We start from the raw sequence: 12,486 nt of genomic DNA, 5'->3' as shown, positions 1-12,486 counted from the left end.
CTGCTCATTCACCACCATGAAAGCAGCACCCTGATAAACTGGAGAAAATACTAGAAGTGGCTGCTTTAGGGAGAACTTTCTAAATTTCAGGTTAAAAGCAGCTAAGGGTTGGTCTCTTTCTTAAAACCGTACCAGACAAAAGTCAGAGCTGCTTGTTAATCTCCCCAAAACACCATTAACAACACGGTGTAAGTGAGGTGTACAGGCTGAAGGTAGCTGCTTTGCACCCTCTACACCTAGAAATGGATCTCAGATCTGTCCTGTGAAGCGTTGCTATCGGAGGAAGCTGGGCTGCTGAAGTCTTAAGGAATGTTACATATTCTGTGCTTTATAGGTTGGATTTGGATCAAATACATTTAAAAAAAAGGTTAAAAAAAAAAAGCCCCAAAGCTGCAGCTAAAACATAAACTTTGATATAAAAATTTCTTCTGTTTTGCAAGCTCCAAGCTGCCTTCCAGTCATCAGGCTGGCTCAGACAAGCTGACGCCATCTAGAGCGAATGGCATCTAGGAAAGCTTGTGCCTAGCCCGGTGCAAGCGGCACATGTAGAGAAACTGCACAAATAACCCTCCTCTTCCCTGCATGGTATTTTCTGCCTCTTTTGAAAGAGCGATAGTATAAATAAACAGCTATGTGCATGTGTGTGTGCATACTCGTGCATATGTATACACACACACATATATATTATATATATACACACACATGCTCAAAGCAATCCTCCTAACCCCCTCATGTTTAACTTGCTATTACTTGTTACAGTGACTAATAATCAAGGCTCAAGGAAGGAAAGGTATTTAGAGAAATCTAGAAATGCAACTAGCTCCACATAGTTCTGAGAAAATCTAATAATTGCAGTAGTGTCTGCAGACAGAAATGTGGCAACATCCAGCAAATGTAAGAAGCTGACAAAAAATCAGCTGAATTGGGAGACAGTATTTACTGACCGGAAGAGGGACCTGTGTACCTAAAAGCCCATTTCTTCCAAGTCTGTCATTCGGTCTAATAGAAGATGTTATCTGTACTCCCAGCCTGTATTGCCTTCTTTGCACCTTCTGACCATCCAAATACTACCGCGGCTCCTATTTACCCCCATTGTATATGCATCATTCCTTTAAATGTCTTAAATTCTCTCTGTTTAATCTTCTTGGAAATGAAAAAAGAAAAAAAAAAGAACCAGGGGGCATTTCAAAGCTCTACGCTCCATTATCTCAGCCATCTCCATAAGCCTGACCTGGCTTGCAACACAGATTAGATATAATAGCTGCTGTTCCCCAGTGGAATAGGCCCAGTTCCTATCTCTCCAGTTCAATGTTATTTTGTGCTGGCAGATTAAAGATAATGAGTGCAGACAGATACGGCTTTCACAGCAACAGGAGCTAATGTTAGTGGCTTTGGAGGTGTTTTTTCCCTCCTGAACCACCTGCCATCTGTTTGATCTACAAAAAGAAAAAAAAAAAAAACCCTTTTGTGTTAATGTCACTTAGCATTAAACAGGCATCACTGACTGAGGTCTTCTTGTCATCCTCAGTGATCATTGGTTTGTTTTAAGACCAAAGGAAAGTTTCAAGGACAAGAAGAGCTAAAGCAGTTCTTCAGCAACCTGCCGGGTCAGGAGAGAGCAGGGCACTCCTAATGGGGCTATGCAATGAGTTTGGCCATGCCCTTCAAAAGGTGGTGTCTTGGACAAAGGCATGAGTATACTAGGATATATTCTCAGTCAGAATAAATGTAGATATTTCCGCTGGCTTCCATTACACAGGCCAATGTGCATGCAGAAATAATCTAAGTTTGCTTTCAAAAGTTTTCTCTTCACTTCGCAGAACCATAGCTACTTGATTGTGGAAGGAAAGCCCATACACAAGAATCTGTTGTCTTTTTTAGAAGAGAACACTAGAAAAATACTTTTTTTTCCCCCCTCAAATAAAAAGGCTAAGAAAAGCACAAGACTTAAATACAGGTAACTTGCTCTGTTTCTAACCCCAGGAGAACCTTCATTCCTGGATAAGGCCAATATGGTCAGATAACACTCTACTCACAGTTATATCATCAGTGTACGATGGAAAACATGAGCTCTCTTGAGAATACAGATTTTGAGCACCTGAGGCTGCAGCAATATCAGCCAGATTCTTTCCTGCTGTTCTGGGCACCTTGCGCTTTTCCAAAAGTGCAAAGTGATCATGCTTCTGACACCACGGAGAGGTCTCAAGTGGGTAAACAGCTCTTTCCCTACAACATCTCCTGCCTAGGAACACAGGTAAATTGAGGTTGGAGAAAGGGGAGAAGGAAGAAGCACCTTCTCTGCATCCAATCTCACCTGCTCTGTCATTGCTCTTAAACAGCTCTTACTCCCACCATGCTGGGAGTGGGGCAGATCAGGAGGTTGTACATCAGGAGGCTGTATCCAGTAATCTTGTGCTTTGCCAACTCCCTTCAAGGCTAAGCATGCTTCTGATGCAAGAGAAAACATGAGGTACAGAGTACACCCTTTGGGAAGAAAAAACCCAACCTACATCAACCTCAGCTCCCGGAGTTACTAACGAGTCTGCCAAGGTGGGCACCGAGGGAAGGCAGAATTGCCTTCTCGTCTTTCTGCTCTGCTGTTTGACCTTTCCAGTAGAAATACTCCTTTCTCTGCCGCTCTCCTCTCCTTCCACTTTCGCATCATGACTACTTTTAATTAAACTCGTCCTATTTCCCCTTCTTTATGCACCGTAAGCACATCCCTCACCATCTCCTAGCTCTGCCTTTCGCTTTGGAAAAGCGCTGCGCAAGGAGAACTGAAATTATAGAGAGGCAAAATAGCAGCATGGCTGCAGAGGTTTCCTCTTCGGAATTGTCTGGCTCCATTTATGATAATCCCTTCGTTCCATCTGCAGCCCACGCGCTGCTGCAGCGGCCCCCTCTTCTAGCTCCAAGAAATTATGCATTCATTATGGAGGAAATTAACACCTCAAAGCAAACTATAATTAGGAATTCTTCAATTCAGTTTATGCTTTTTCAATTAGGCCCTCTATAATTTTAATCACGGGAGCATTAACATGTTTCCGGAATTTATATACCTGTAGTATAATTAAATCCTGAAATGCCTTAGTCTGCAACAGCAAAGCGTGGCTTACTCATCTTCCCTTTTATTGCATTTCTGTGTTATTACATACCCATTGAGGGGCACCTGCTAGTGTAAACACTGCTTGGCACGTGCAAGAGAAAAGAGCCACTTGCCCTCTGAGCTCATCAGTCCCACTCCTGGTAGAGGCTGCTCGCTGGAAAATGGAAAAGGCTTTTGCACTGCGTCCCAGCTGGGGACATTAGCCAGGGACTAGTGCCCACACTCATCCCTCTCTAATTTTAAGTACTTAAAGGAGAATGCTTCAGTATGGTAAAACTTCCTCTGTGGTCCATGACCCTTCAGAGCCAAGCCCCTTCCTGTGAGCAGCTCAGACCATGGGTAGCCATGACTGGGCCCAGTTCACTCCATCTAAGTGTATGATCCAAAGGCTACCGCAGGCAAAAAGGATGCTTGGCAGTAAGTCTCAAGACATTTAGAGTTTCTAATTTTTAATATGACCTACATAGCTTGCTATTATCCTTTTATTCCAGGATAACAAGGAAGGGGCATATGGGCTTTGGAAGCTGTGAAGCAAAGCTCTCAAACTGGCAACCCTGGCTATTTTCTCCTGTTCCCTCCTTGTCTTACCAGCTGACAGCTTCACGTGAAAAAACAGCCATCAATTTGTGATTCTCAGCTTAAAGTTCAGATTGCATTAACCTTTTGATTGCTGGAATTTAATCTGACAGTTCATATGATCAACATAAAAGACTCGCTCCCCCCTGCTCTCAATATCCTCAAGCTTTCATAAAACACACTAAAAATGTTAGCAAGAGCTTCACCGCACAGCTAATAAAATGCTGCTTGTCACAAAAGAATTGTCTCCATGTGTCATTTGATTGTTAAATATTATAACTAAAACATATGTAGATTTTATGGCTTTCCTCTCCCATTTTTAGCTACCACCAAAGCGCTCTGGAACAGTTAGTAAGACGCAGCAGGTCATCCAAACCCAGGCAGCGGGTATGTTTCTGATGGCTGTGACATTTTAAGGGATAGTATGCTCACACAAATAGTATGCTGATCCAGTAAGAAAGTACATTTACTGTACCAGATCAGAGAGTTGATCTGACTTTTTAGGGCCAACACCTAAAAAACCCTAGAAACATCCATTCAATAATTTTGATGCTAAATAAAAGACTAGGTATTCCTTCCGGGTACTTACAGCTGTCATATTGTACCATGACGTGTCCCTGTCTCTCCACAATGCCTCTTTCCTGATACAGTAGGCGAAGCGCATCTAAGATCCAGACTAACTCCAAGTATCGCTGACCACAGAAGTCATCGTGTGTGATCTAAACCCACCACTCAACGACACTCACTGCACCAGAGGTGCGTGCTCGGGCTCGCAGGGCTCTGCTCAGCTCACCAGGGCTAGGACACATTGATGAGGTCACTCAGCAAAGTCTCCAAAGGGTTCCTGGGCAACCCTATTTGATTCCTTTCTGGTGTAATGAACACCTTTCACTCAAGGTCTTTCTCTCTCTTAAATTCACATACTGGTAAAGAAAAAGCAAACCTACTTTATTTTCCAGTGCAAAGTAACTCCTGCTCATGTGCCTTCAAATTCTTGCCTAAATTAAAGGCAGAATGCCTTGCACGAGAAACCCAGTTCAAATGAATCCAGAACAATATCCTTTGGGTACATTATGGGAGTTGTTAATTAATACAGATAATTAGATATATAATATCAGAAGCCTACACTGATAACCTTACTCCTTATTAGATACTACAAAATTAATAGATCTAAAATGATGACTGTTTCCCTCTAATCAATGAACCAAGTCACATAATATACATATTTGCTTATGAGTTTAGAAAAAGCTAGCCAGGATTTTGTATTTCTAGATATTTATAACACGCCTACCAATGCAACTGAACTTTCCAAATTACCAAGGGCACAATCATTTTTTTATTCTTCTCGCAGCTTTCAATATGAGAACATTTTTCATTGTTTCACTGGTCTTGGACTCCGGTCTTTATTTTAAAGTACGAGGTATGCTGTGTGGCAGGTTTAAGAACAAGCAGTTGCCACCCTTTCCTGACATTAATGTATTAATTAATAACATAAAGACCTGAGACAAACTCATGCAATGGTAATAAAATCCCACCAAGAACTTCCAAAGCACCATGCTGCACAGTGTTGCTACCTGTGTAGCTACTAGATGCTTTACACCAAAGCCACGATCTTTAAAACCAACAAGAAACCTGAGCCAAGTTTGCAAGTTGACAGCTTCTTGTCTGTTGATGCCATTCCTCCTCCACCACAGCATCAAGTCCATCAGACTTGCAAACCACTGCTGCATAAAAACGGAGAGTACTGTACACTACAAACAAGATCAAAATAAAGATGTCAGTGAGCAGGATTCGAGAAAGGTAAGCCTGGTACGAACAGATTCAGCGGCTAGAATCACAAGAAGAAGAATTATCTGGAGACTAAAGTTCTAGCTGACCACTCTGGAGATTCAAATTTTCCACTTTGCTGCAGATTGAGATAGTAGGCAAGTTTCATCTACTCAGACCCTCAGTTCTCCAACATAAAATGAAAGCAATACCACTCATCACAGAACTATCCCTACATTATAGGATATCTTCATTTGTTACTATATATAGGAATATAAGTACACAGATACATCATACTGGATTGTTTGCTTGGAGACTAGCTAAAGACTTGAGTATAAAAGTAGAAAAAAATACTGTTCTTCTTTCTAGCTGTTCTGTTAAATAACGCCACAACTTTATTTTCTTTTGGTCTGTTTAGCATCATGTAAATAGAAAATATTTCAATTATTTGATCTTTGGGAGACCAAGAAACGGTCAGTACAGTCCATATGAACTAATTTCTCCTACTGTCTGATCTTGATACAAAAATATTTGCTTTACTTTTGCTCAGTGCTTCCTAATATTAGTATTTGGAAAATTCAAAATATTTAAAATCACCTTCTCCTGTTTAGATTTCTTAAGCAAAACGCAGTATTTCAAGACATATATTAATACAATACCCCATCCTTTCTCATCACCGAAGTGACTACACATATCCATCCACTGCACACATACAATGTAAATGACTGAATATCTTTCTCCAGGACCACTTAGATCTATTCCTTACATGGTATATATGTGTGCATGAGGCCATGTGCAAAGTTCATATGCCTGTGTTCTAAAAATAACATTCTTTAACATAGTACAGAGGTCAGGCACCTGAAGACCATCCTGTACTTGCAGGCTGGTAGAGTCAAACAAGAACATTTATTTACAAAAAAGAGAACTGTGAGAAGATAGGAAGATTAAATCTCTCTTTTTCTGACAAAGAAGTCCTCAGGTCAGCTCTCTGATCCGGTACAGCACAATATTCCTCCACAGTCTATATGAACCAAGATACAATTACAGTCTCTTCTCTAACCTCTCCCGCAGTATCTAGAATAAAGTAGCTCCAATATCCAGAGCAACACACCTACAGGGTAATCAAATTCAAAGCAAACACTTATTTAAATGCTGAAATTCTCAAAGCTAATGCACGCATTGGAAATTTGATTTCCGATTTTCTTCTACACTCTAGTGGTATAGATAGATCGGCACAACCAACCACATGTTAATAAACCCGTTGGACTTTCAAATATCGTACACATAACAAACTGCTCAGTGGACATGTCATGTAGGTAAAATTCCTCATAGCCATATTTCCAAGTAGTGAATGAGATATAAATTCTCAAATAGAGGTCTAGAGATGTCATATGTGAATACTCTATGAATTACTGACTCAACCATCCTGACAATAACAGATTCAAAGGTAGAACAGTCCTCAAAAATCACCCTGGAATTTTTTCAGGAAAGAGTTGAAGAAAGAAGATTGGGAAGTCTTGCGTTCTTCTTTCCTCTTCTGAAGCCACTATAGATGAATGTCTTCCAACAAATCAATCATAACACCATTCAGGGGCTTTAGATTGATATAAAAACAGCTATAAGTTATTTTTAAAGGGCAACGTGAAGTCAAGCTCCAGGGGCTGTAGCATGAAAAATAAAGGTGAGATTGAAATGCCCGGGCCACAGAGGAGAACATTTATGCTTGTTGATGCTTCGCCTTTCTTTTGGCAATGGGATAAAATAGACAAAAGAATATCTAAGTTTATATTATTCCTATTAATTCTTATCAAAGTGCCTTCTTCACTGCTGTCTACAGATTGTTAAAAATGCCAAGTTCGTGATCATTATTTTATAAACAAATTCATTTAAGTTACTTAGGATGAGCACCAGGAAACATCAAAAACGTCTTCATGTTGAAAGTGACTGCGGATTTGGTGTACCCACACTTGAGACGCATGCAAATGCAATGAATCTTATTTGAAATATTGTACAATGCTACTCTAAAAATGATCTTGCAGGCTACACACCATCTGTATTCTGCTTAAACTACAGCAGAACGAAATAACACAAGACAACGTCACGCAGCTGTCTTATGTATGGCTGCAAGTTTACAGTTACACGCCCACACGTACTCCAACTCACCACCACTAGCCTATAAGAGGAAATATTAAGAACAATTACTGTGCTTCTCATCCCTGCAGTTTGGAAGTACAGTAAAATTCTGTGACACTGCAGAGAAGAAACCGGCAGCCTGGGGACTTGCGAGGCTGCTCAGATGAGTGGCCCACCTATTCCTGCATAGCAAAAGCTCTCAACGTCAGACGTTTTCCAGGAGGCTGTAAGAAAATCTATTCCAGGCTACTTTCAAGTACCTTTTTAGAAGCATCTTAGGCAGGCTGGGATCTGAAAGGTCAGTGTGCAAAAGAAAGCGGATCTAGAAAGCAAGGTGATGTCTGTCTGGCAGTGCAGGTGAACAGACATCCCACGAGAATCCTGCATGCCAGATCTCTGCCAGCTACTTCAAAATGGCCTCGCTGCTGACCATAGAGATTTCTCACACGCGTTTTGTCTCGAATCTGCTTCTATATTTTCCCTAAACGCCTTGGATATCTGAACAGAGGATGGCATCAGGCTAAGAGGGGCTGTAGGTCCTTTCAGTCAGTATCAGAATTCAAAGTAATTTTGAAAATCAATTTGATGATATTTGGTTGGGATGAATGCAAACTACTGTACTTGCGAAGGAGAAATAAAACACACACAGATATAAGGTAGAACAACTAACCAGGCAGCAACACAGAGGATATATTGGATCTCAGCTTGCATATGCAAAACCACTACCTGGGTTTGGATATTGTATTTCAGGAGGACTTAGACAAATCAGAGAGCGTGCGTAAGAGACTGACAGACTGTGAAAGAGCTAAGGGAAAATTTGACCTACAGTTGACACAATTGGATTTGCCAAGTTTAGACGAAGAACAGACTAAAGGGAGAGGTGTGCACACATTGCCAAGCCGTTGTAGTTAACACAAAGCCAAAAATCTTCCTAAGACACCCCTCTGCCCCCAACTTCAATTCTGTTTTTCATATACTCATCTGTAAGTCAATGAAACGGGCTCATTACAGAAGTAACCTGATCACTTGGATGTGGAATTAAATATCGCCGTCTCCGCTAATGTGTATATAATAGACCACAAAGCAATTAAAGAAACCAGACGGAAAATTCATAAAAATGCTTACAGATTTTCTTTTATAATTAACTTATTTGCTGGAAAAGACATTATTCACTGAATGTGGTTAAAGTGTAGTAAATTGACTTTGAGAAAAATTGCAAGACTTTTCAATAAAGAGACAAAATAGCTATACTCTTCAGACAGCAGGTGGTAAAACAAGATACAAGAATGTTCCCCTAAATAAAGAAATAAAACAGAAGTGTGTGATTTTACTGCTCTTTTCCAGCAGAACAACATCCCTACAGGACTTAGAAAATAAGCTCCTATATTTGTTCATATGGAGTACCAGAGATTAAAGTAAAACTTTAAAGCAGAACAAACTAGAAAAGGGATGGTGCTAAGTCTTAAAGAACAGATTTTCTGCTTGAAGATATCAAAGCAGTTTGGGGGAAAGCTGTGGTTTAGGCCCGACCACTAATCGATATAGCATATTTCATTACAGCCAAGTAGGTTTACATGTGACCAGTCTGCTCCCAAATACTTAGCGGCATATCTTTCAAAAAACACTTAAGCGTCAATGGGATGCATAGACCCAAATCACTTTTGAAAGAAAGGGCTAAGTGTTTTTAAAATATCACCCGCAGAAAATATTTCAAGAGTGTCTTGTGAAAACTCAAGCTAAAAGTCTGAAGAGACTACAGGAAGCTAATTATTGCCGGATACTTCTGCAAAGCAGCCTAGATCTTCCTAGGTAAACTCCAGCGGCTTTTATCATAAGCAATACTAATTTCTACACTCAGCCAAAGAGACCGGCAGAATGAATGACTAACTGGAATTTCTCCTGCGGACAGATAAAGGCAGCTGTCAACGCTGGCTCACTCAGGAAGTTTATTCTTCTGTGCCGACATCTTTCACTGCGTACAAATTCACGTAGACAAAAGACAGCAATGAAGTACAGGTCTCTGCAAGTCGTATTTCCACAGTCAGGGAGAGATCTGTTATCGAGTGTCCTGTTCCAGTAGTGGACATCTCACTAGTAAGAACGGACCCAGCTCAGAGAGAGCTAGAAGTATTTTCTATGTGGTCATCATTTTACTCCAAGGGTAGGCATGCAGTTTCCTGTCCCTAAATCTGCTACTCTGGAGACTGCTTGCCCAGAGCAGCCGACAAAGCCTCACTCTGAGACTGACTGTAGAGTTCGGTCTAACCCAGAGCTCCTCTCCCCTGCATCAGCTCCTGCTTCATCCTGCAGCCAGTACGAGAGTAACAGCTAGACTGTAACGCAAGGTGTGAGGAGTCCCTTTGGATCCACAACCTGAACAAACGCATCTGCAAAACTGTCAGGATCACAGAATCGCAGAACGGTTGAGGTTGAAAGGGACCTCTAGAGATCATCTAGTCCAACCGCCCTGCTCAAGCAGATTTACCCAGAGCACATTGCCCAGGACCCTGTCGAGATGGCTTTTGAACATCTCCAAGGATGGAGATTCCACGACTTCTCTGGGCAACCTGTTCCAGCACTCTGTTACCCAAGATAGTTTGGGCATTCCTGCTTTGGTTACAAAGAAAGGCCTCATCCATTATGGAAGAGACGGCAGAGGACAGAAACCTGAAGCCTCCTTCACCTTTGCATGGCAATACTAGACTTGCAATGTTGGCGTACATACACTTCCACACATTGAAGCACCAGTATCGCATAGGCATCTGAAGTGACGCTGAAAGGGTAATAACCCCATGCAATGCTATCAGCAATCCCTCCCAGAGGTTAACAGCAGGAGGCAAGCAGATTGAGGCACTTATAAATGCAGACTGTGAAAGGCAGAACCAACAGCAGAGTTGGCCTTTTAGTCAGCATACGTTTTCAGCAAGCGCATTAGCAGATGAGAATGAGGGAGGTCTGAGTGAAACCTGGGGAAAAAAAAGAGAGAAAACTGAGAAGAAAGACCAAACCTGACAGGCGCTCCCCGGGACTGAGCAGGCTTCAGCAGGACTGTGATGGTGGTGTCGGTCTCATTTAAGGGGGAGTCTGTGTCGTATTCAGGCATCGATGGTGCTACGGCAGAACAAAAAGTGGTGCGTCAGGTATTTACCACTTACTGCTTTTGGTAGTGATGACAACATAATATTAACATTTCTTGGGGACCATTTAACACTGCTTAAATGAAATGTCAAAATACTTTGCAAGTGTTAAGACCAAAATTGTCAAAACCATTTAAAAATTTGTAGGCCTGTTTCCATTAAAATTAAACAGGAATCAGACACCCAAATCTTCAAGCTGGCTTTGCAAATCCTGTCTTGAATTTTTTAAGTAATCCTTTGAGATAGGATCATTCCTTCAATTTTACAAGAAAGACGACTGCACCGATGTTTAAAGAATACCACTTAGGACCAGCGAATCAGTGGCAGAGCTAAGAAGAGAACACAGAAAACCTGGCTCCTGTTCTCTGGTCTTGTTCCTGGATTAGACCTCCCACAGGTGTAGCTTTTAATACATAGGCTTAAGCTGTGTGTCTCCTTGATCAGCTGGAAGGTGTGTTATGAAATAGGAAAGCATGAAAAGAGAGGAGCACAAATTAGGCAGGTTATTTCAGTGCTCAAATCTGCAGTGCAAATCCCCGGAGCTTTAGTGATTTTGAACACTAAAAGCATTAGGCAGCTGCAAGGCTTCCAATGGCTGTAACTGAGCAGTAACCACCCATGGTGCCCATCACTTCACTGAGCATCTTCCCTAAGGCAACATGGAAAACTGCATAATAGTCACACTTAGCCTAACAAGTCTAACTTCCAAGACTAGTTCTGCTTTGTTATTTTGTACTAGGGTCATTTCATGAAAGTAAGATATATTTCCTTAGACATAAATATTTTGCTTAATAAGTTACTTCCTCCCTCCCCAGTAGCAGACATCTGTTTTGGACATATCTTTAACTGTGGACGAAACGATGAGATCACAAAGAAGTACGGGCATCAGATTTATCCCAAAGATCCAAGTTTTGTTGAAATATCTTCAAGGATAAAGCAAATAGAAGAATTTAAATGAAGAGTGTAGTGTCCCCTCAGTTCAGCTGCAACTCGCAAGGGCAAACTGCATTGCAGGGGTTCCACACTTAATCCTCTCATAGCGATTTCTACTGTAATCCTGTTTACAATCAGGAATCTTATCCAAAAGCCCCAAAACTGTCAAGAACGGTGGTTGCTATTATCAGCTCAGCTACCGACTTCCCCATCAATATGTTAGCAGTGAGTTCAGGATGAATGCTAAGGTCTTTACAAGGATTTCCGTGAAAAAGGTGCTCTGCATCAAGGGAAAGCAGTGCCAGTCATTTAAAGAAGACGCATGTCACGAAGCTGTCTTCTACACTAGGTATCACAATACTTCCTCCCCAGCAGTATTCTCTACCAGATATCACAGCACTTTCTAGAGATGCCAAAATAAAAATTGTTCAGCACCTGCTCCAGCCAGAGGGGATGTTTCTACAGCTCAATCTAGTGCCCCAATAGGCTCCAGCTTGGCCACCAGAAACGTGCTAGAAACTCGCTTTCTTGACGCCACAATTGTGCTTTGAAGCAGCTTCTACAAGCCTAGCTGGAGCATCGCACTCGTGAGACAAAATTACTTCTGAGATATGAACAGCCTCAGATGTCTCTTTCTGGCTGTGCGCATGACCTGTTTAGTCTTTAATCTTTTGTGTAAAACACTGCACCAGACACAGTGAATTTACAGTCTTGCTTTCTGAACACCTATAGTTAAGAAGTTAGCAGAAGAAACATAGGTCTTAGCAGGGCTAACAGTATGGAGTATAACGCAGTGATTGCTGTCTGCATTAGTCAAAAGACTGTAACCAGATA

At 41.4% G+C, this 12,486-nt stretch overlaps 1 protein-coding gene across 14 annotated transcripts in view; it reads right to left on the bottom strand.

Annotated features, from left to right (window-relative positions):
* PTPRT (protein tyrosine phosphatase receptor type T) overlaps window positions 1–12,486 on the bottom strand; it is a 469,240-nt gene that overhangs the window by 104,116 nt on the left and 352,638 nt on the right. For all 14 annotated transcript variants that reach the window (XM_068912406.1, XM_068912401.1, XM_068912399.1 and 11 more), the window contains one exon: window positions 10,591–10,693. In XM_068912406.1, coding sequence (XP_068768507.1) covers window positions 10,591–10,693 — 103 coding nt within the window. The remainder of the gene's footprint in view (window positions 1–10,590; window positions 10,694–12,486) is intronic.

This window comes from Struthio camelus, chromosome 18, assembly GCF_040807025.1.
Source record: "Struthio camelus isolate bStrCam1 chromosome 18, bStrCam1.hap1, whole genome shotgun sequence".
In the NCBI taxonomy this organism is placed as follows: domain Eukaryota; kingdom Metazoa; phylum Chordata; class Aves; order Struthioniformes; family Struthionidae; genus Struthio; species Struthio camelus.
The sequence above is the reverse complement of the archived record's forward strand: the minus strand, read 5'-3'. Positions and strand labels throughout refer to the sequence as shown.